Source organism: Alexandromys fortis, unplaced genomic scaffold (assembly GCF_014885135.2).
Source record: "Alexandromys fortis isolate MF-2015 unplaced genomic scaffold, M_Fortis_MF-2015_v1.1 scaffold_72, whole genome shotgun sequence".
In the NCBI taxonomy this organism is placed as follows: domain Eukaryota; kingdom Metazoa; phylum Chordata; class Mammalia; order Rodentia; family Cricetidae; genus Alexandromys; species Alexandromys fortis.
The window spans coordinates 8,387,605-8,409,890 of NW_026067969.1; the positions used below are offsets into that span (position 1 = coordinate 8,387,605).

A 22,286-nucleotide genomic window follows, 5' to 3' on the forward strand; every position below is an offset into this window, starting at 1 on the left:
CAGATTGTATCAGTTCTCACTCTTTTCTCAAGCCCTCTCCAGCCCCCTTTTGAATACAAAGCCACCATCTCTTTTCCTAAAGGAGAGAGGGTCTCCGCTCTGTGCTTCCCCTACCACTCTGGCTTCTCAAAAATACATATCAGGGGCTGGAGAGATGGCTCACTGTCTGCTCTTCTACATGTCCTGAGTTCAATTCCCAGCAATCACATGGTGGCTCACAACCATTTGTAATGAGATCTGGTGCCCTCTTTTTTTTTTTAAATATTTATTTATCATGTATACAATATTCTGTTTTGAGTGTATGCCTGCAGGCCAGAAGAGGGCACAAGATCTTACTACAGATGGTTGTGAGCCACCATGTGGGTGCCAGGAATTGAACTCAGGACCTTTGGAAGAGCAGGCAATCCTCTTAACCGCTGAGCCATCTCTCCAGCCCATGGTGCCCTCTTCTGGCAAGTGTATGTATAATAAATAAATTAAAAAAAAAAAAAAAAAACGTATCGGGCTAGAGAGATGTGTTAGCAGCTACTCCAGGGGACCAGAGTCCAGTTCTAGCACCCACATTGTGACTTCCAGTCGCCTGCAATTCCAGCTCCAGAGGACACGACCTCTGTTCTTGATTCCACTGCACCCACAGACACATTTAAGCCAGCATGTCTGGACACCTTTCTCATCTGCAATTCTAGTTCTCTGGGTTGTTCCTCCCACTGCCCCAAGGCCCTGCATGGCAAGGACTATCTCTAATCACTACAGCCACTGTGGTCTCTTACTTGTGGGGACACATCAAGGCCCCCTGCATCCCCTGCTCCCATCATTACACTCTATACTTCTCAAGCACCAGTTTGTGCTGGGCGCTGAGGCAGGAAATTTGCTCCATGTGGCTTCTGCCCTGGTGGCACTCACTCCCATTTCAGGAGGATTTTGATGTAATAAACCAGTACATGAGCAAGACAATCTCTGCTCATGTCAGGGGTGATGAGAATAAAGGTCATGTGACCCAGAGTGCAGGGGAAGTGCATAGAGTCCTGCAAGATGGCAAGAAGGATCATGGCAAGTAACAGTCCAGACAGAACTACTAGGGAGTCCAGAAAGGGGGAAAGAACCCTCGAGGTGGAAGCTCGCAGCTGGTGCTCGGGGCAGTGGGTGTTTGGAGACAAGGTCTAGAGTAGGTCAGGTGGCCTGGGCCGTGGTGAGGAGGTTGACTTCTGTTCCACTGCCAAGGGAGATCATTGGAGGCTTAACGGACAAGGATGACATCATCCTGTCCACGCCTTTAAAAGATGAGGCTAGCAGCTGTATACCTCCTGTTAGTTCACCATGAAAGCCACGGAGTCTGGCACCGCTCTGGCCCCCGGTGGGTGCTTCAAGTTATATGGAAGGATGTATGACCTGGCAATAGTCACTTCTTTTTATGTTTTTAGTTTCTTCACCTGAGAGACAGTCAATGGGAAATTCATGCCTAAATATAGCCAAAGAACACAGTTTAGACTACCTGCCTCCAGAGCCAGCACCAGAAACCAACGGCTTCGGTACAGAAGGAAATTAAAAGGAAACCCCTATCGCCGACATCCTAAACAAAGTCCTGAGGCCCCACCCGACCAGGCCCAGGGTAGGAAAGATGCTGCAGCAGCAGCGGAGGTGGGAGTCGCAGGCAAAGGCCAGCGCCCCCCTCGCGGATTGGACGTGACCTGGACAGCATCCTCGCGATTGGCCTGTCGCAATGCAGAGGTGGGGCCTGATCCCTGCATCGCGGTCTCGGGGATACAGCCTAAGCCAGAGAAGCAGCAGCTAGGGGCGATGGCCACTCCAAGCCCGGGGGCCTGCGAGGTAGGTGCGGACCGGAGAGGGGACAGAAGACGGAAGGGTGAGTGAACAGGTCCCGCCTTCCTCTTGGCCAGAGGTGTGGACACGCCCCCATCTCAGCAAGGGTAGGACTTTGCTCTGGGAAGACCAGGACATGCCCCATATGGGCACAGGTATGAAGGGGGCTATAATCAGGTGGGTGCCCCCCACCCAGGTCTCCTCAGTTTCCTCATCAGGAAAAATGGGAATGATAAACTCTCCCATAAGGCTGTTAAGAGCACAAGCTCTCAGCTCTGAGTATATGATGGGTCTCCATTAGCAAGGGGACAACTGATATGATTTCAGCACCTACTTGACCTTTCTTGCTGGCACCGAGGAGGGAATCGGAGGCATTGAATCTCCCAGCATCCTAGCACCTGCTGGCAAGGCTTCCTCTGAAGGCAGCTCAGACACAACAGTAGCAGCTAACATGTAACAGACCTTACATGATACAGAGGAAAAAATAAGACCCCAACTAACCTAAGGCCAGACAGCCTCTGAGAGCCAGTCAGACTCAACTGGACTGGACAATAGAAGGCATGCTGCAGGTGGGCGGATGCAGGACCGGGGAAGGGATGGGACCAAGAAACATGATGTAAAAGACACATAGAATAAAGAGAATGGGAATTAAAAAGGAGGCATGCTCTGTCTTCATCCTATTTGGATATCGCATGTCAGGTGCTACATGGCCCCTCAACACCAGCGGCGGCCATAGCATCACCCCTGTGTTTTATGGCTGGGGAAACTGAAGCAGAGAGAGACCAAGGGGAGATTCCCAATCAGTGGAGATAAGATTTGAACCTGTGTTTTCCCTTCGGGGACACCACCATGTATGCGCTCTTTGTTTCCCATGCCTCCTCCCATCAGACCTCCTCCCTGGAGGCTGCAAGCAGGGCAGTTTCCCCACGGAATCACCATAGCTTCTTTTGGCGTCTCCGAGACAAGCACAATCGAGTCGGCATGTTTGAGGTCAATCCAGGGCACGAACTGCACAGAATGACACGCATGATGCAGGAAGGGCTATGGGCTGCCACCCAGGTCTTCATGGACAACCCACCCAAGGTGAATCACCAGTCCATCTCGTGCAACTCGTACTCCAAGAGGGACACCCAGCCGGCTATCGTGATACTGTGATACTGGGATCAGAGAGACCTAACAAAAAGAGGGAGGCAGGGATTTGTGTCAGGAAGCAGAAATTCTGGGGTGGGAAGCTGGAAAGCCTGGGAGGTATGAAGGACTCCCTGCTTCAAGAGGTGGATGTGTGCTCTAGGTGGGCCTCAGTATCCCCATCTGTATAATGGGTGGAGGGCTTGTATGATTGAGAAGGGACCCCAGCTCCACCCACGCTAACCCAGCCCATCCTCCCTGGAGCCTGTCAGGCTGGGGCCACGCTGGCTCAGCAGAAAGGGTCACCTAACTGCCAGCTCAGCAACCCAGTAGGCGGGTAAGCCTGTATGTTGTTTGTGTGTGCACACGTGTGCACCTCCAACTACCACATCTGGAGGAAATTCCCTAGAGCACAGCCTGACTTCACCTGCAGAAGATCACCTATGGTTCCTCTGCTGGGGACCGGGCTGGCTGTCCATTCATCCACACACATTGCCCTTCCGGCTGAACCCTCCTACCCTGTCTCTGGCTGCCAGTGCTGAGGACCCTGTTTCTCCAATCCATCCCCCTTCAGATTTTGGCCCAGAGGCCACCTTCCCCAGGCAGACTTCTCTAGTCTGGCTCCCCCAGGCACAGCTAGCAGGACGGCCTGGCTGGGATGGAATCTGGCTGCACACAGCCAGCATGAGGAAAAGCATATCGCAGGCTTGAACTCACAGCCTGGTCCTCAAGACTCAGAGGTGGGTGAAAGCACACACCCAGGGGGCAGTGCCTCACGTCCTGCCCATCCTTCCTCCAGCCCTGGGTGAACGTGAGGCCCAACTGCCCAGCTCAGGCTGACAAGACTCATCCAGTCCCTGTTTGCTAAAGTAACAGATAAGGCCAGGTGTTGTATTTGCAATCTCTGGGTGGGCGATGGCGGATCCCGACTTTCTCTGAATCCCTCTGCTCACCCCTGCAGGGACCTCTCACCCAGAAGGATTTCTCTGAAGTCATGACCCAGGTTCACGAAGAGGTAAGGAGCCCAGAAGGAACAGGAGTCTGCCTTGGCTCCTTCCCCCTCAGCAGTGAGTGCCACTGATGGCTTGCTTGTTCCTAGAACCTTGCTGTGTCCTGCCTCTCCCAAACTAGAGGCAGCTGCTTGCATACACCTGAGCCCGCATGGATGGTCTCCCTTGGGGCTGCTTTCTCCCCCACAGGGCTTCGAGATGGGCACCCTGGCCGGCCCAGCTTTTGCACGTTTGAGGCACTTTCTGGGCCTGAACGAAGAGGACTACCAGGCTACTCTGGGCCCCGGTGGCCCCTACCTTCAGTTTCTCAGCACCTCCAAGAGCAAAGCCAGCTTCTTCCTGTCGTGAGCTTGCAGCAGGGTTGGGGCGGGTTGGGGGCTCGGTTCCAAGCTGGCGGGAAGGCCAGGGGCACAGAGGGTCAGGGCCAGATGAAGGTGGAATGAAGCGAGGGAGGGTGGTCAGACACATCCATTCTTGTGCCCAACTAGGGGCAAGAAAGAGATCGGGTCGGAGCTGCTCCAGTCAAGTCTGGACAGTAACTGCCCTTTCTCACTCGCAGCCACGACCAGCGCTTCTTCCTGAAGACCCAGAGGCAGCAGGAGGTGCAGGTGCTGCTTGCTCACCTGCCCCGCTACGTGCAGCACCTGCGGCGGTACCCACACTCGCTGCTGGCACGGTTGCTGGGTACGCCGCTGGGGGCGGGTCCTAAACCTCAAAGTGCCTGAAGAGGCGGGGTCTGTGGACGGGGCGGATTCTGGGACGGATCTAAAGTGGCCGATTTGGGATTGGAGTATTTCACTGATTCAGAAGGGACGCAGATTCAGAAGGGAGTCTGGGGGCGGAACTGGAGTGACAAACTCAGGGACGCTGTGGGTCTTGAGGAAGATGCGCGATCGGTCACACGGATCCGTGATTGCGGAGTTAGAGGCCTTCACCGGGAGCCTTCTCCTCTTTCAGGAGTGCACAGTCTGCGGGTGGCTCGCGGAAAAAAGGTGGGTGTGGCAGAGGCGAGGTAGCTCAACAGTGGGGGCTGCTGGAGGATGCGGTCCGGGCTCCCCTCACTCCCCACCCCTGTCCCCAGAAGTACTTCATCATCATGCAGAGTATCTTCTACCCTGTGGGCCGCATCTCTGAGAGGTGAGTCCTTCCGGAGTCGATGCAGGGTTCCGAGTCCACGGGGACGGTACAGACTGAGGCCCCAGTACTTTTGCGTTAGACCACCAAATATGATCCTCCCAAGGTCAGTAGGCGGGAGGCAGATCCCCACCACCCACTTCTCTTAAAAAGGCATCGAGCTGTTTCCATTCTTTTCTCCCCTTGCCTTGTCTCCCCAGTGATGGGATCACAGGCCACCACACTGTAGTAGCCACCTTCATTTTATAGTTGAGAAACTGAGGAAGTCTAATAGGATCAGAGAACAAGACAGGTAAGATGATGCAGACAGTAAAACACCTGCAGGCAAGCCTGAGGACTCGAGTTCAATCCCCAGGACCCACACAGTGGAAAGCATTAACTCTTTCAAGTCAGCTACAGGCACCATGCACTCACACATAGAAATAAGAAATGACTGGGCGGTGGTGCACGCCTTTAATCCCAGTACTCGGGGAGGCAGAGGCAGGCAGATCTCTGTAAATTCAAGGGCAGCCTGGTCTACAAAGCAAACTCCAGAACAGCCAGGTTTGCTACACAGAGAAAACCTGTGTCAGATAAACCAAAAATAAAGAAAGAAATGTAGTTAAAATTGGAGAACAGACCCACCCTACTGGTGGAATCCTCTTCTGGCAGACAAGATACCGAGAAACAGGCAAGGCCGGGCTTACACTGGGGTTGGACTTGCAAAGGCCTGAGTTCAAAATCCTTGCTCTGTTATTTGCTTACCCTGTGACACCGCCAACTTAAAGGGATGCTCGAGACTCTGTGTCTCCATCTCTAACATGGGGACACAGTCTGTGAGGTGCTGATGTTCGGAGGTGTCTTAGCCCTTGCTTCCCATGATTTCTGTGTGTACCCCACCTCCCAGGTATGACATCAAGGCTTGTGAGGTGGGCCGCTGGGTGGAGCCAGTTGCTGAGGGCAGCCCCTTTATCCTGGTGCTGAAGGACCTCAACTTTGAGGGGAAGACCATTAACCTGGGTGAGTCCCGTGGTAGTCACTGTCTCCTCTTCCTCCATCCAAATTCAGATCCTTGCTCCAGACTTACACAACGGGGAGGGGGGGGTACAAGGATGGGGATGGCCATGACATTCACACTTTGGGGCAAGTGCATGAGGAGGACTCAGGTGGGGTCTGGTGATCTCACAGGACCCCAGCGGAACTGGTTCCTCCGCCAGATGGAGCTGGACACCGCCTTCCTGCGGGACCTGAATGTGCTGGATTACAGTCTCCTGGTGGCCTTTCAGCTTCTCCGCGAAGATGAAAAGGATGCTTACACCATTTACAGTACAATGAGGTGAGCCTTGCCATCACCGTGTACTGTGTAGAAGTAGCTGCCACTCTGTCCATGTTGGCCATGACCCTCACTGAGACCATGGGTTGTTTCTCACTTTCCAGATGTGACAGCCAAGCTCAGAGCAGGCGAGGGAAATCAATGGGCTCCTGTTCTGATAGCATTCTCCAAGGCTAGCCCCTGTGGTTGAACAGAAAGGCTGTTTAAGAGACCAAGTCTGCTGAATGGATACTTTAAAGCAGACCTTTAATCCCAGCACTCAGGAGATAGAGGCAGCTGGACCTCTGAGTTCAAGGTCAGCCAGGGCTATATAGTGAGACCTTGTCTCAAACAACACCAAGCCCATTGGTCTAATGCAGGGGAATAAAAGATTAGGATGCCCTCTGCTCTCCTGCACCTTCTATTTCTGCCTCGTCTATGGCAGAGGTTTGAGTAGGATCCAGAGTGACAATGGCCCACACAGTCACAGCCCAACCACATTTTGTGGCTGGGGTCACCACAACACGAGAACTGTATTAAAGGCTCGCAACATTAGGAAGGTTGAGAACCACTGTCCTATAGTGTCCCCTGCAGGAAAAGTAGAGAAATTGAACTTGCTTTGCCTGGGGTTTGGTGGCAGGAACCTGCTCCTAAAAAATACTTTTAAGGAACCCGGCAGTGGTGGCACAAGCCTTTAATCCCAGCACTTGGGAGGCAGAGGCAGATGGATCTCTGTGAGTTCGAGGCCAGCCTGGTCTACAGAGCGAGTTCTAGCACAGCCAGATCTGTTACACAGAGGAACCCTGTCTTGGGGGAAAAAAAGGGAGGTGGAGAACCCAAAACTTTAGAAAATAATATTGAGGGGGCTGGAGAGATGGCTCAGTGGTTAAAAGCACTGGCTGCTCTTCCAGAGGACCTGGGTTTAATTCCCAGCAACCACATGATAGCTCACAACTGTCTGTAACTCCAGCTCCAAGGGACTTGACACACATGGCAAAACACTAATGAACATAAAATAAAAATAAATAAGAATTTAAAAACCATACCTTTAAAAAGTAATAATACTGAATCAGTATATTTGGTTATGCAGTGTGTGGTGGTGCACACCTTTAATCCCAGCACTTGGGAGGCAGAGCCAGGTGAATCTCTGAATTTGAGGCCAAAATTCAAGTGAGTTTCAGGACAGCTAGGGCTGTTACACAGCAAAACCTTGTCTCAAAAATAAAACAAAAATATTTTATTTCAACAACCTAAATGTATATGAGACCATTTGCATTATTCAATACTGCCCTTTTAAAAGATTTTATTTTTAAATTACATGTGTGATCATGAGTGCACTGCCTGCGGAGGCCAGAAGATGGCGTTGGAGCCCCTGGAGCAGGAGTTACAGGCAGTTTTGAGGGGCTCTTGGTGTATGCTGGGAACTGAACTCTGGTCCTCTTCAAGAGCAGCAAGATGGCTGAGCCACCTCTCCAGGCCCTCAGTACTGACTCTGAAGTTCAGTTTATATTGGAACTTGATATTTCCCATGACACTGGCTATATTTCAAGGGCTCAGCAGCCACTTGTGGCCAGTGTCTGACTGTCAATTACGCTATTCCTCAGCTTCCTAATGTAGCTCACTGGCTGGGAGGGGACAGCTTTATCCTATTCCCACACCTAGGTCCGTACATGGTGCACCAAATTTGAGGATGATGGAGAACCAGAACCGCCGGCTGCTGCTAGACATCCCCAACCCCCTCCATATCTTGGATGGGCCAGACCAACGTTATTTTCTGGGCTTGGTGGATCTGACCACCGTCTATGGGCTTCGCAAACGGCTGGAGCAGTTGTGGAAGATGATGCGCTATCCAGGCCAGTCCTTCTCCACCGTCAGCCCGGCCCGCTACGCCCGTCGCCTGTGTCAGTGGGTGGAGACGCACACCGAGTGACTCTCACCTGTCTGCTTTCTCATCTGGACAATGGGCATGCGCCCGCAACAATTTTACAGCGGTACCCAGGGAGCTAGCCTGCAGTTACTTCTACCAGCCACAGGAGGGCAGCATCCCCTAACTAATGCTGTAACTACTCAGCCCTATTCAATGATGGTGCTGTGCCCTGTTTAGAGGAAGGACCCCCTCCCCCATCCCCATTAGCTCATTTACTATTAAAAAAAAGTTGATATTCTCTTCTTACAGGCCGCGAAATGAAGGCTCACGGGGTGAAGGGGGTGAGAAAAGACCACAGCAATAAATGCTGGAACCAGCCTGCACCGTGCCTTGGGCCTGGGAACAGTCTTGGCCACCCAGCTCCTGTAGCCCTAGCTTCACACTCTGTAGAAGGGGGAGAGTGGAAGCTCTGCCCCCCTTGTCCCAATGGGAGAACAAGTCCAGAGGCTTTAAGGTGCAAGACCAGTCCCGGATCCTAGGCATCCCAGTTCCCAGCTCTGATTAAGGCTCCACAGTGCCCCTCTGGAAGACAAATGGGTTTTAAGATGAGGCAGAGCGGTCGTCCTGGAGTTGGTCGTGGCAGGAGGGGGGGAGTGGAACTGGGGAGGCTCAGAGTTCACTGTTGATCTTGAATCATCTCTCAGTCACCTGCCAAATGGGGAAGCCCAGGTGCTAGTCCAAGAGTTTTAGGCTAGCCATTAGAACCCCTAACCACCTGCTTTCCTTCCTCTTGAAACCAGCATGGCCTCTGACCCCAGTCTGAGAAAATTTTGCTCAATGGCCTTTTCTTCCAAGATGTTCTAGAGCCTGGCTGTGTTTCCAGGACATGGTGCTAACCCCTGGTGCCTTCTTGGTCTGATGTAAGAAAGATATACACAGACCTCAGTAACACAGTCGACATGGCCTGGGCAGCTGCCCTATAGCAGGTTCTTTCCTGGGATACACAGCTTTGGGGAGAAGCCTGGGGCCAAAGTCCTGGGGAAAGGAACCATTATCAAATCCCCTCCCAGGTGGTGTCAGGAGGGAAGGGACCTCAACTTCTAAACTGAGACCAGACTGGTCAGACACGTCTCTTTTAGTTCCCAGGCCAAGGACACAGTGAAGGACCTGGAATTTGGGAGAAAGGAAACCTCTTAGCAAGAAGTAGCATTGTGGGGGCTGTGGAGGGGGGGTTGAGAGATGCCCCCCAAGACTGGCCAGCCAGGACCCTGGAAAAGTCTCTCAATAATTGTTCTACTGCCGATCGGCTATGGCCAGACCTTGAAAAGTGGCTGGTGGGCCAGGCGGTGTGGCACACACCTTTAATCCCAGCACTCAGGAGGCAGAGGCAGAAGCAGACAGATCTCTGTGAGTTCAAGGCCAGCCTGGTCTACAGAGCTAGTTCCAAGACGTGACTGAAAACTACACAGAGAAACCCTGTCTTGAAAAACCACACACACACACACACACACACACACACACACACACACACACACACAAAGTGGCTAGTTGGACAGGATGGGGAGGGGAGAATGGACAAGGCTGGCCTCAGTGTAACGTTCCAGAGCTGTCATTTTCCAAACATACACACTTGGGCGCGTTCTGGGTGTTCCTGGATGGTCACTTGGTGCTGCCACAGCTGCGGGGATTTCTTCATGGTTGGCAGGAAGTTGAGAAATAGTGTTCAGCTTCCGATGCTACCCAGAGGTGTCCAACCAGAGATGTAGGAAGGTAGCAGTTGCCAGAATAGGAACTGGGATCCGCCGCCGCATCTTCTGGGCCTGGCTCCCAAGAGACTGACCTTGAACTCAGAGCCCTGTGCCACACACAAAGGTGACAACTCTACTTCTGCCTGGGAACCTTGAGAGGGCCTGAGGCTGTGAGAGAAGTGGCCTAAGACCACAGTGACCCAGGACTGACTGTTCGCTCTCCTGTCTTGTTTTGTATGTGTTGGTACTGACTGAGGCCATCACAGACAGAGATGGGTCTAATGGGCAGACGGGCATGAGAACGAGGGAACTGACTCCCAGAGCGACTTCACGGTGCACAGCTGGGCAGGGGTTAATACCTGTGATCCCAGCACTTGTGGGGCTGAGCAGGTCCCAGACCTGCCTGCTCTGTGAGTTTTCATCAACTTGACACAAAGTAGGGTCATCTGGGAAAAGGGAACCTCACTTGAGGAAACACCTCCATCATCGGCTTACAGGCAGGTGTTCAGGGGCATTTCTTCCTTCCTTTCTGTTTTTGACTGCTGTGGGCAGTGCCTTCCCTGGGCAGGTGGTCCTGGGTGGCTTAGGAAAGGTGGTTGAATGTGAGCCTAAGGAAGAAGCCAGTAAGCAGCACCCCTCCAAGGCCCCTCTCCAGCTCCTGCCTCCATGTTCCTGCCCTGACTTCCCTTTATGGTGGGCTCTGATGGGGATGTTTAAGTTGAAATAAACCCTCTCCTTCCCAAGCTGCTTTTGGTCGTGGTGTTTGTCACAGCAACAGAGAGCAAGCTGGGACAGCTACACAGAAAGATCCTGCCTGAAATAATAAAATAAATTTGGGGTGTCGCATTGGAAAGGGTGGTTGGCCACGGTGCTCCGGAGGAGCTGAGGAATGAGCTGAGTGACAAGGAGCCCCCACTAGCATGTCCAGAGAGAGTTCTGCCACAAGTGCAGGGCCCTAAGATAGGAAAGAGCTGGCTATGAGCTCAGAAGTTGGCCACAATGGAGGGGTGCCATTCTCATCCCCAGGGGCTCTGAGGACGGTGAGAGCGTAGTGGGAATGCCACACAAACCAAGCCAAAGCGCATCTCTGGGATACAGGATTTTCTGGTGGTGTCCTGAGCCACCTCTGCCCTTTTTTACTGAGAGTGAGTGATTTTTCCCACCTTACGGAGGTGGGGGGGTAGGGCAGGGGGACGAGGACGTCGACAACGACTCGGGTAAAGGCTGCATTGACATAATCAATACAAAACGGGTATATGGAAAACAACCTAAGCCATTAATCCCAGCTCTCGAGCTCGGCTAGCAGAGGTAGCAGGATCCTGGTTAAGTCCGAGGTCTGTCTGAAGCACATGAAACTGTCTCAAAAACAAAATCATGCTTCATTACTGTCGATCTGAATTTCAAGTTCACATCTTGTACTTCATTTGAGCAGACAGCCCTACGAGCCTGAAACCCAGGGCTGCTTGATTCGAAACTCTTGCTTCATTTCCTGTCGCCTGTCACTTCCCGGACCATTTCAGAAATGGAGAACCTCAAGTCTTTGCATGGTGGCTCAGACCTTGAGGTTTTTTTTCCCTCTTTCTTCCATGCCCTTGGCACACACCAAGTAGGGTGGGATGCTAAAGTAGACAGGCCTCGCCCCCGACGTCGAGACCTCGGCCCCCGAGTACCGAAGTCGCCGAGGCCGCCACGCACGCCCCCCACCCGGCGTAGGCCCCGCCCCCTGCGCGCAAAACCTCCGCCCCTCCGCCAGGCGCCGCCCATGCCCCCGGGCTGCGCTGCTCGATCTTCCACCCAGCAGAAGCAGCGGCTGCTGCACCGCCTCCTACCCGGGGCCGGTTCCAGGCCCTCTGGCCGGGCCCACTGGACATGGAGCTCCGAGCAGCGCATCGTGAGCTCCCGGCGCGCCTCAGCCTTCCCGTCTGGTTAGCGCCCAATGTGGGGAGGGGACGATGGAATTTAGCAGGGTGAAAGAAAACTCCTCATCCCGCCCGCCCCAGGCCTCTCCATCGCCCTGCGGTCGAGAGATGGGATGGGCAGGAAAGAAATCGCTGCTCCTGGCTTTCTTTGCCTGGCTTTGACCAATTGGTAACCTTGAGCCGAGAGTGTCTCTCCTCCCTGCCTGTCCTTCCCCATCTGCACAATGGGGATTGGTTTGGCAGGGTCTCTGAACCCACATCCTTTAGGACAGGGCACGTTGTCGCAAGCTTGGAGACTTTAAGGCTATTGGTTCCTGGGCCATTTGCCTTGACCTGGATCTGTACTTTTTTCCCTTGCCTCAGTTTCCCTCATATCCTAGGACCAGCTTCCAGCCTTTCCCATCCCAAGCTCTGGAGACAGCAGAGGGCACAGACAGCATGAAGGCCCGGGTAAGTGACATGGAAGGATGAAAGCGCACTGAGGAATTGGGGACAACCTGGGCAGAGCTTTACAGTCACCTTATGCCAGGAATTATAGGGAACCCCCACCCCTTTTGGTGTTGGGAGGAACTCAGAGCCATGGAGATGCTAAGCACATGCCCTAACACAAAGTCCCGCCCACAGCCCCTGTGGTAGCCCCTTTGGTAGCCCCTGTGCCACCCCCTGCTCCTGAGGCTCTGTGACCCCCGTGAATGACTTGGTTCCCCTTTTGGTTTCACTTTGCTCTTCTCATCTTGAAATGGAGGTAATGATACGGTGTCACCATATGGTGTCACTAGGTCCAGGGGGTGAGAAGTGTGAAGGTTAAGATCAGCGACTCTTGCCTTTACTGGTGAGCCCCTTGAATGTTAGGGTAGCAAGATTAATCACCACTGCCTGAGCCAAGGTCTCTAAGTCCCTTGTGGGCAGGGGGCCAGTTGCTATGCAGAGCCGGAGGCCTCAGGGGCTGTGAACCCTGCCTCCTGGACAGTTGGCCACACAGAGAAGACTTATTTTTAGAAGCTGATGTGGCTTATGGACAGACAAGGAAGGGTGGGCCCCTGGCAGGATGTGCCAGGGGCTGTTCTGCACCTCTGGTTTTCTGGGCACACTGGGCAGCTCCTAGTGTTTCCTCTGGAGTGGCAGTCTGAAGAGTCACAGGTACTGAGATGCATGGCCCAGCAGACAGGGGCCTGGCCAGGCACTTTGAGTATACGGGTAGCGGCCCCAAGGTGAGAGGGGCAGAGGGTGGCCTCCAGTGGCCTTTGGCATATCATCTCTAGAAGTGGGGATGACTGAGCAGAAGCTTTCCAACTATTGAAAGTGGCTTCTATTGTTTGTTTTTGGTTTTTGAAACAGGGGCTCAGTCTGTAGCCCAGGCTAGCCTGGAACTCGCTGTGTAGCCCAGGTTGGCCTCAAACCTGTAACAATCCTAGCCTAGGCAAGGGATGAGCTGTCATTCATGGAGACATGTATCTAACCTTTCTTATGTCTAGGGAATGGGTGGTTGTGAGGCATCGGGGCTTCTTGGGACCTGGTGCAAGTGCAGACAGCTCTTGTCACCTCTGAGCCTTCTTTCCAGCCCTTGAAGGCATTTCTGAAATGATGGGTCTCCATCCACCTCCTATATTGCCCACCCAGCTCCTAGCCAAGGGGACACACTAGGCCAACTGGGGGTGGGATGATGGAGGCGGGGCCATGGGGGCAGCCCTAGGCCAGCTGGGGGCAGGGTGATGGAGGTGGGACCATGCGGGCAGCCCTGGGCCAGCTGGGGGTGGGGTGATGGAGGTGGGACCATGGGGGCAGCCCTGGGCCAGCTGGGGGGGGGGTGATGGAGGTGGGACCATGGGGGCAGCCCTGGGCCAGCTGTGGGGGCGGGGTGATGGAGGTGGGGCCATGGGGGCAGCACTGGCCAGGGCTGAGGACCATCGAGACCCCAGACTGCAGAGTGTATCTGGGTTCTAGCTGAGAATTTGGGTTCTGCAGTTTGGATTTAAGACCCCAGCCTGTACCCTGCACCCTGCACCACTGCTCTGTGGCCTCCAGCAGTATGTAGGCTTTATCCCAAATGAGTGTCCTGACCTGGAAGAGGGGATTTGGGGGAGGTATTTCTAGTTTCAAGGGCCGAGACTTAGGCATCCCTGAAGAAGCTTGGATTCTACTGAAGGCGGTACCCCCAGGCCCACAACCACTGTCTCTTCCAGGGCCGCCTTCTGCTCCTCGTACTGTGTACCTTGACGTTCTCCGCTGACTACATCCTCCTGTGCTGCTGGGCCTGCCTGCCCCTCTGCCTGGCAGCCTGCCAGGACCGCCCCCTCCCTGTGGCACCCAGACCCACTGTGCCAGGGCCCCTGCACTTCAGTGGCTACAGCAGCGTGCCAGATGGGAAGGTGAGTCGGCCAGGAAATGCTCGGGAGGGGCCCCAGCTCTAGGGAGCAGGGAGAACCGGGCTGGTGGCAAGCCAGCCTAGACGCTGAGCTTGGCTTCTCTGCTGTGTGACTCCAGCCAGTCACTTCACCTCTCTGAGCTCGCAAGGTGTAGGAGGAAATAGGGTTTGCACTACGCAAGCACTGCCTGGCTCCGCCCAGCTACATTCTGGGGAAAAAGGGTGGCTGCCCACCTGGGACTGCCCTTTAGTGTCTGTGTGCACCTGTGTATCTTTAGAGTTCTGGGTCTCCACACCGGATGCTCGGCAACCGTGGCTTTGGCTCGTGGCTTTGGCTCCTGCCGTGTGTCCGGCATTGTGTGGCCGCTGAGGACAAAGGTCAAGGTTATGTGTGGTCCCAGGACTCACGAGACAGGGAAGCTGGAGTCCAAGTGTGACGAGATGGCCATGACTCCTGTCCCCATAGTTGCTGTACCTGGTGTGGCAAAGGGACGTTCCATCCTTGACCCTGAGAGCAATGGCCCTACCTGTCAACATTCCGCCTTTAACAGCCCCCTGATGCCATCCTGGCTCGTTCTTGGCACTAATGTTCTGGTTCTTAGTTTGCTGGCTCTTAGTTGGTCCTAGGGGCATGCTTAGAAGCTCTGGCTTGCCAGAGACATGTGGGTCCTAGTCCCTTGGAGTCCCAGGCACCTCCTCATCTATAAAGGGCCGTCCGAGCCATACTTGCCTCTGTTGGTCTGCTTCGAGACTCAGAGGGCGACAGACAGCAGACAGGGCACAGCACCTGCCCTGCCGCGTGGCTCTATGATGAAGAGATGAGAATACCTGGGGCCAGGGCTGGAGCTAAGTCTAGTGTTCCTCGTGAGCAAGAATGGGTGCTAGGTTCAACCCCTAGGACCAGAAATGAAACCAAACCAAACCAAAGCAAAAAACTCCCGGGGTGCGAACTCCCCAATCCCCCAGAACGGCCAGGTGGGGGGACACTGTCCAGTCTGGTCCTCCTGCTCCGTGTCTGAGTGCTGAGTTTATAGCTTTGCCCCACCCCGCCTGGGTCGGTCGCCTTTTTTTTTTTTTAACACTGTGGTACAGAAAATATGAGTTCTTAAATCAACATTTTGTCCAATAAAAAAGTAACGTACCTGAGTGGGATTTCCCAACGTCCTTTACTGAGTAGAATTAATGTCCCTGTATCTTTCGCATGCCTCTATAAACTTGGTTTCCTCCAGGTGAGGGCCCAACCTTTCCCTGGGAGCCCCGACACTGTTTGTGTCTAACAGATTGGAGACAGTGGCCTTTCCAGGGCCTGAGGTCTGTGTGGTGGCTTCATCTGTCATCCCATGTCAGTCTCTATGTAACAAAAGAGGTGGGGCAGGACCAGGGAAATGGCTCAGTCCTGAAGTGTGTGCCTTCCCGCAAGGGTAAGGCTGAAGTGTGGACCCCCAGAACCCACAGAAAGCTAGGTTGGTATGCTAGCTTGCTGTAATCCGTTCTTTGGAGAGGCAGAGGTGGGACCCCCAAGGAAAGACAGTTAACCAGACTAGCCAAAACAGGGTTCTCAGTGTGTCACCATTGAGACCTGTCTCAGTATATGAAGTGGAGAACAAAGAAGACACTATATGTCAACCTTGGGCCTCCACGTGGATGAGTGTCCACACATGCAAACACACATAAAGTAAACAAACAGCCGGGCGGTGGTGGTGGTGGTGGTGGCGCACACCTTTAATCCCAGCACTCTGGGGAGGCAGAGGCAGGCAATCTCTGTAAGTTTGAGTTCAGCCTGGTCTACAGAGCGAGTGCCAGGATAGGCTCCAAAACTACACAGAGAAACCCTGTCTTGAAAAACAAAAACAAACAAATAAAAAATAAACATTAAATCGGCTTTATTGAACTGTATGATTTGTAAAATAATTTACCAATTATAAATATACAGATCAATGGAGTTTTTTTTTTTTTCTTATAGACAGGGTCTCACTGTGTGTCCCTGGCTGGCCTGGAACTCATTGTGTAGACCAGGCTGACACCTTGAATTCACAGAGGTCTGCCTGCCTCTGCCTCCCCGGTGCTGGAGCTAACGGCTTGCGCCATCACCCCCCCCCCACAGTCAGTTTTGACAGAAGTTGGAGAGCATGGCTATCCCTCACCATGGTGACACAGAACTTTTCTGTCACTCACTCCCAGTTCTCTCGTGCCATTTTGCAGCCTTCTCTGGCCTTGAGAAGTGCTAGGGCAGGCCTAGACCTTGGAAAGGCCCTTTCCCACCCTGCTGTGTTCTAGCCTGCTGACTTTGGCAGCGGGTCTGCAAGACCCGCCCTGTATCCCCCAGCTCCTTGTTTCCTCGTGCTTTTTCTATTTGCATTCTCAAGAGAACCAGCAGAGGTATTCACACCTGCTTCACAGGTGGGAGGTAGCATGCCCTTCCCCAGGCAGTAGAGCTAGGAAGGGTTGGAGCCAGGATTTAGGCTGGGAACCAGACTGCCCAAGCTGTCGTGGGTTGGCCGTGGAAGACCCCCTTACTGAAAACCCACCTGTTATTTGGTGCAGTATGTGTTGAACTAGGACAGGGTGTGTGCGTGTGTGTTGGGGGGGGGGGGATTGTAGGTAGTTCTGAAGTGCTGAGGCTTGTCATGTTTACTTACCAAACACTTGCATGACATCCAGCCGGTGCCAGGGGCCATTCTAAGAGCCTTACAAATATTTGCTCCTATAGCCATAACAAGGTCCCAGTAGGGACTTCTTAAGGTCTTGGGGACAGCCACAGTGCTATAGCTTGGGGAAGTCATTTTCACAAGCCTAGCTTGCCAGGTGGGCAAACTTTGTTCTTTGGGGGCAAACTGGTTGCCACCTGTAATTCCAGCATTTGTGAAGTTGAAACAGGAGAGATGCCACAAGTTCAAGACAACAAAGTGAGACTTTATGTCACAAATGAAGACTGGGACCAGCCAGGTGACCTAATGGATGAAGGCGCTTCTTAAAAACCTGATGAGTTAGTTCTGCCCCGGAACTCAAATGTGGAAGGAGAGACTGACCACTCAAGCTGGCCCCGGATCTTCTCATGTGCACTGTGGCATGGGCTCCGCCCCCCCCCAAAGTCCCTAGCGCCAGGGGAGATGGTTCATTTGGTAAAGGTGACCAGTGGGCAAGCATGAGGACCAGAGATTAGTCCTGAGCATCCATGTAAAAGCCAGGTGCCTAGCATGTACCTTCCATCCCGTACTGGGAGGCAGGCAGTCCCTAGGGTGCCTACCATGTACCTAACATCCCGTACTGGGAGGCAGATAGTCCCTGGGGTGCCTAGCCAGCCAGTTTAGCAAATTGGCAAGATCCTGGTTCTGTGAGAGACTCTGCCTCAAAAAACTAAAGAGTGCTTGAGGAAGATACCCACTGTCAACCTCTGATCTGCCCCTGTGCACACAGATGTGTGCAGCACACCCACCCCTGTGTTCGCACAAATGTACGTAGACAAATTTTAAAAATGAAAACAAAACCCAGTAAATATTAGTCCTTGGAACTGATCCAACTATAGGCCTATAGTGGGTGGGTATGGTGGGGACAGGTGGTACAGGTGGATGGGTATAGTGGGGGCAGGTGATACAGGTGGGAGGGTATAGTGGGGGCAGGTGATACAGGTGGGAGGGTATGATGGGGGCAGGTGATACAGGTGGGTGGGTATGGTGGGGGCAGGTGGGAAGGGTGGGTGGGTATGATGGGGCAGGTGATACGGGTGGGTGGGTATGGTGGGGGCAGGAGGGATGGGTGAGTGGTTATGATGGGGGCAGGTGGAAAAGGTGGGCAGGTATGGTGGGGGCAAATGAGGCAGGTGGATGGCGGCTAGTGTTGAGGTTTTCTTCTTTCTTTACCTTCCCCTGCAGCCCCTTATCCGAGAGCTTTGCCACAGCTGTGCCGTGGTTTCCAGCTCTGGCCAGATGCTGGGTTCAGGCCTGGGTGCCCAGATCGATGGTGCTGAGTGTGTGCTACGCATGAACCAGGCGCCCACCGTGGGCTTTGAGGAGGACGTGGGCCAGCGCAGCACCTTGCGCGTGATCTCGCACACGAGCGTGCCGCTGCTTATGCGCAACTACTCGCACTATTTCCAGCAGGCCCAAGACACACTCTATGTGGTGTGGGGCCAGGGCAGGCACATGGACCGGATGCTGGGTGGCCGCACCTACCGCACATTGCTGCAGCTCACCAGAATGTACCCGGGCCTGCAGGTGTACACCTTCACTGAACGCATGATGGCCTACTGTGACCAGATCTTCCAAGAGGAGACGGGCAAGAACCGGTGAGCTGGGAACCCCGGCACCTGGGGCTTGCCTTCTCCAAGAGCCTCTTTGTGCCGGGAAATGCTTTAAGATTGGAGGTGCCCTCTGAGGTTTGTCCCAGATAACTGAAGTAAGGGTTGCAATCAGAACAGCTGCCTGCAGGCTGGGGGTGTGCATCCGTTGGCAGAGTGTTGGCCTAGCATGCATGGGGCTCTGGGTTCCAACCCCCGCATAGAATAAACTGACCTTGCATGCCTTTGTAATCCCAGTACTCATGAGGTAGAGGCGGGATGGTCAGGAGTCCAAGGGCATCTTCAGTTACATAGGGAGTTTGGTTGAGGTAAGCCTGGTCTACATGAGACGCTATCTCAAAAATGAGCAAACAAAAAACCCAGCTGTTTTCAGGTCTCAGGCCCTGAGCTAAGCACCGTGCATCAGATGCCTCTTTAATACCTTGTTCAAGGGCCCTCAGAATTCCCCACATACCTCACCTGCATGCCTGTGCCCCAACCCCCATCCTCAGATGCTCACACTTGTCCCCAGCTGCAGTTCCTTGCGCATGCTCTCTGTTCCTTCTGCCTAGAATATTCTAAAATTTCCCATGATTGTCTCTGTCTGGTCTGGATGAACTGTCACTTCCTTAGGAAAGCCCTCCCAGACCACTCCCTCTGAAGCAGCGGCCTTCCCCCCACCCCGTTTTCTGCATCTCACTCCTCTTTCCTAGTCTTTTTAGCACCTGTCACCCTCTGACATCACTTTGTGTGTGTGTTAGCTCCAGGTGGGGCAGGTGCCGGCTGTGCTCAGCATGAATGGGGGAGCCAGCTGCAGCCTCAGAGGGGGTGACCCTCTGCTTGGAGAGTACCCAGAGAGCTGAGACCTGGGGCTGCCACAGCACCTTGACCCTGGCAGAATGGGGTTCTCCCACAGACTCCGTCCCTTTTACCACTGTGCTCTCATATACTGGGGTCTCCCCGGGCCCCAGCCGCATCAGCAGCTTGGGTAGCAATACTGATCAGACTTGGGTTTGTGTACAGCTCTGCCCTTGACCCATTGCTGACCTCAGGCTGGTTTGCTGCCTCTTCCCCATCCTCCCCAGGACTTTTTCCTAACTATCAGGTGGGGCAGGGATGTCAGGGGGACCACCGACATGTCCCATTCTCCTCAGGACCCCTTCTTAGCTGTGAGGTGGGGGGGCAGGGATGTCAGGGGGACCACTGACATGTCCCATCCTCCTCAGGACCCCTTCCTAGCTGTGAGGTGGGGGGCAGGGATGTCAGGGAGACCACTGACATGTCCCATCCTCCCCAGGAGGCAGTCAGGCTCCTTCCTCAGCACTGGTTGGTTCACTATGATCCTGGCCCTGGAGCTGTGTGAGGAGATCGTGGTCTACGGGATGGTCAGTGAGAGCTACTGCAGGTCAGACTGGATCCCAGGCTGGGGGTGGGGGAAGGTGTGAGGGCTTTGTGATGGCTGACCCAGGCACAGACCTCCTAAGTGCAGGCCTTTGACGAGAACAAAGGCACCTGTACTTTTCTCAGAAGGTCGTTAAGCCATAAGAGCAGGTGATATTGTGATAAGATATCATCATCTACAAAGTTCACACTTAAGAGCCATGCCATTGCTGCATGGTGGCACACACCTTTAATCCCTGCACTCAGGAAGCAGTGGCAGGTGACTAGCCTGGTCTTCAGAGCAAGTTCTACAACAGCCAGGGCTACACAGAGAAACCCTGCCTCGAAAAACAAACAAACAAGAACCATGCTTCAAGTTACTAAAAAAGGGGTTGGTGAGATAGCTCAGTGGACAGTGGGTAAAGGCACCTGCTGCTAAGCATCCCCAGGACCCACATGCTGGAAAGAGAGAACTGACTTCAATGTGTCTTTTGATCTCCACGTGTACTGTACACTGTGGCAGGATCTTGCCCACCCACCCACACACACAAGTAAGTAAATGCAAAAATAATTTTTTAAGTTGCCAAAAATATACATGGCAAGATGGGCCTTGGGTTGGACCCACCTGATGGAATGATTTTTAAAGCCTTTAGAGCCTGTATCTATTTTTTAAAAAAGATTTATATATTTTATGTATATGAGTACTTGCTTGACTTTATGCCAGAAGAGGATCTCAGATTCCACTGTAAATGGTTGTGAACCACCATGTGGTTGCTGGGAATTGAACTCAGGACCTCTGGAAGAGCAGGCATCTCTCCAGTCCTACCTATATCTATTTTACTAGAACACCACAGATAGATTAAGTTGCGGTATTACTTAAATACTGTGAGTTCAGATGTGGAAGTGGAATTGTGTTTTAGCCATGTTACTTTATTATATTTCAATATTATCATAAGTAAGGGGTTTGTAGAAAGTCACAGGTTTTCACTCTCTTCCCTTCAGACCCTGTGTCTCGGGCACATGAGATGGTAAGAGCATGGTCCCTGCCATGGGTGGCCCACAAAAGACGTGTGCAGAGCCCGCAGCTCTGGGCATGGCGGTTAGGCACCAGTCTTCAGAGCACCGTTTGAGTGACTTGCTCGCCCTTGATCAGAGTGTGCCGCTCACTCTGATTTCCAGACGGGCTGTTTGGCTCAGGGAGCTTCTCTGACCCAGAGTTACCCAAGAAGCAGTTTCTGAGTTGTGACTGTTGGGTCCCACAGCTACTGGCCTCCTGACATCTGTCCAGATGTGGGTGTCCCTGGACCTGTAGTAGCTGAAGCGTAATCCTGAGGCAGGCAGCTCTGAGGTCCCGTGATGTCCCACTTCACCCTGTTCCCTCCCGACAGTGAGAAGAGCGGCCCCTCGGTGCCTTACCACTACTTTGAAAAGGGCCGGCTGGACGAGTGTCAGATGTACCTTTTGCATGAGCAGGCGCCACGGAGTGCCCATCGCTTCATTACCGAGAAGGCTGTGTTCTCCCGCTGGGCCAAGAAGAGACCCATAGTGTTCGCCCACCCGTCCTGGAGGGCCGAGTAGTTCCTGTTGCCAGTGGCCACCAGGCCTCCGCTGGGCCTGCAAGCCTTTCCAGGCCTCCACACTCCATTATGAACATTTTTTTTTATGACTCTGGCCTTCTGCCTGATGCCAGGTGGAACCTGGGTTCTCTGTTACCCCCACACTGCGTACACTTGGAGAAATCTTGGGCCTTGTGACTTGAAGGGGAGTCAAGAGGGTGCCGTTTATACCAGCCCTGCTCCCTGGCAGATCCACGTCTTCATCTTGGGGTTCGTCGTACTTCCGGGTCGTCCAAGTGGCCTTTGCCTGGGGCCGATCACCAGCACCATGCCCGATGCCCCTTCACCAGCATCACGGCTCTGAGCCAGTCTGGTCTTTTCTCTACCTTTTCCTAGCCACACGGTGCCATGTTCTCAGGCTGCTGCAGCCTGGGACCTGGAACTTGATGGGTACAAGGGCCTTTGAATTTGAGGATCAGCCTCCCAGGACTGTCTCAAACGTGTGTCAGTAAATGCATATTTTCTGGACACTGTGTCTTGTGTGGTAACAGATGTGGGATGGAGTTAGGACACAGACCTGTAGCCTGTTCACTGGAGGGCAGACAGCCCTGCAGCCCTTCTCTAGACCCACAGCTGTCTGCAACTCCAGCATTGTGTCTGGGCATCAGCGCCGTGGCCTCCTGCAGCACAGCGGCCTCCTGCAGTCCTGCAGCGCCTCAGCCTCCTGCAGCGCTGGGGCCTCCTGCAGCGCCTCAGCCTCCTGCAGCGCTGGGGCCTCCTGCAGCACAGTG

At 53.6% G+C, this 22,286-nt stretch overlaps 2 protein-coding genes across 5 annotated transcripts; both read left to right on the forward strand.

Annotated features, from left to right (window-relative positions):
- Positions 1-1,619: 1,619 nt before the first annotated feature.
- On the forward strand, positions 1,620-8,412 carry Pip5kl1 (phosphatidylinositol-4-phosphate 5-kinase like 1). 2 transcript variants are annotated; one of them, XM_050155312.1, is made up of 10 exons: positions 1,620-1,827; positions 2,710-2,904; positions 3,911-3,964; positions 4,149-4,303; positions 4,519-4,643; positions 4,917-4,951; positions 5,041-5,096; positions 5,980-6,092; positions 6,261-6,408; positions 8,047-8,412. In XM_050155312.1, the coding sequence occupies exons 1-10, from the start codon at positions 1,798-1,800 to the stop codon at positions 8,312-8,314; spliced, it is 1,179 nt and encodes a 392-aa protein (XP_050011269.1). In that variant the 5' UTR covers positions 1,620-1,797; the 3' UTR covers positions 8,315-8,412. The 2 variants fall into 2 exon arrangements, with proteins under 2 accessions (XP_050011269.1, XP_050011268.1); XM_050155311.1 differs by lacking the exon at positions 1,620-1,827 and having other exon boundaries at positions 2,627-2,904.
- Positions 8,413-11,779: 3,367 nt separating this feature from the next.
- Positions 11,780-22,023, forward strand: St6galnac4 (ST6 N-acetylgalactosaminide alpha-2,6-sialyltransferase 4). 3 transcript variants are annotated; one of them, XM_050155286.1, is made up of 6 exons: positions 11,780-11,924; positions 12,282-12,368; positions 14,102-14,287; positions 18,156-18,568; positions 19,857-19,964; positions 21,328-22,023. In XM_050155286.1, exons 2-6 carry the CDS (start codon positions 12,357-12,359, stop codon positions 21,515-21,517), a joined length of 909 nt encoding a protein of 302 aa, XP_050011243.1. In that variant the 5' UTR covers positions 11,780-11,924; positions 12,282-12,356; the 3' UTR covers positions 21,518-22,023. The 3 variants fall into 3 exon arrangements, with proteins under 3 accessions (XP_050011243.1, XP_050011244.1, XP_050011245.1); XM_050155287.1 differs by lacking the exon at positions 19,857-19,964; XM_050155288.1 differs by lacking the exons at positions 11,780-11,924; positions 12,282-12,368 and adding an exon at positions 17,141-17,229 and having other exon boundaries at positions 14,140-14,287.
- The last annotated feature ends 263 nt before the right edge of the window (positions 22,024-22,286 follow it).

What these genes read in the sequence shown, in the direction of transcription:
- Pip5kl1 (XM_050155311.1), top strand. Translation starts at nt 2,671, where the DNA reads ATGTATGCGCTCTTTGTTTCCCATGCCTCCTCCCATCAGACCTCCTCC. An exon ending in TGACCCAGGTTCACGAAGAG is followed by an intron (nt 3,965 to 4,148) that starts GTAAGGAGCCCA and finishes TCTCCCCCACAG; the next exon opens with GGCTTCGAGATGGGCACCCT. An exon ending in GGGGAAGACCATTAACCTGG is followed by an intron (nt 6,093 to 6,260) that starts GTGAGTCCCGTG and finishes GTGATCTCACAG; the next exon opens with GACCCCAGCGGAACTGGTTC.
- St6galnac4 (XM_050155286.1), top strand. An exon ending in GCAGCGTGCCAGATGGGAAG is followed by an intron (nt 14,288 to 18,155) that starts GTGAGTCGGCCA and finishes CTTCCCCTGCAG; the next exon opens with CCCCTTATCCGAGAGCTTTG. An exon ending in GAGGAGACGGGCAAGAACCG is followed by an intron (nt 18,569 to 19,856) that starts GTGAGCTGGGAA and finishes CATCCTCCCCAG; the next exon opens with GAGGCAGTCAGGCTCCTTCC.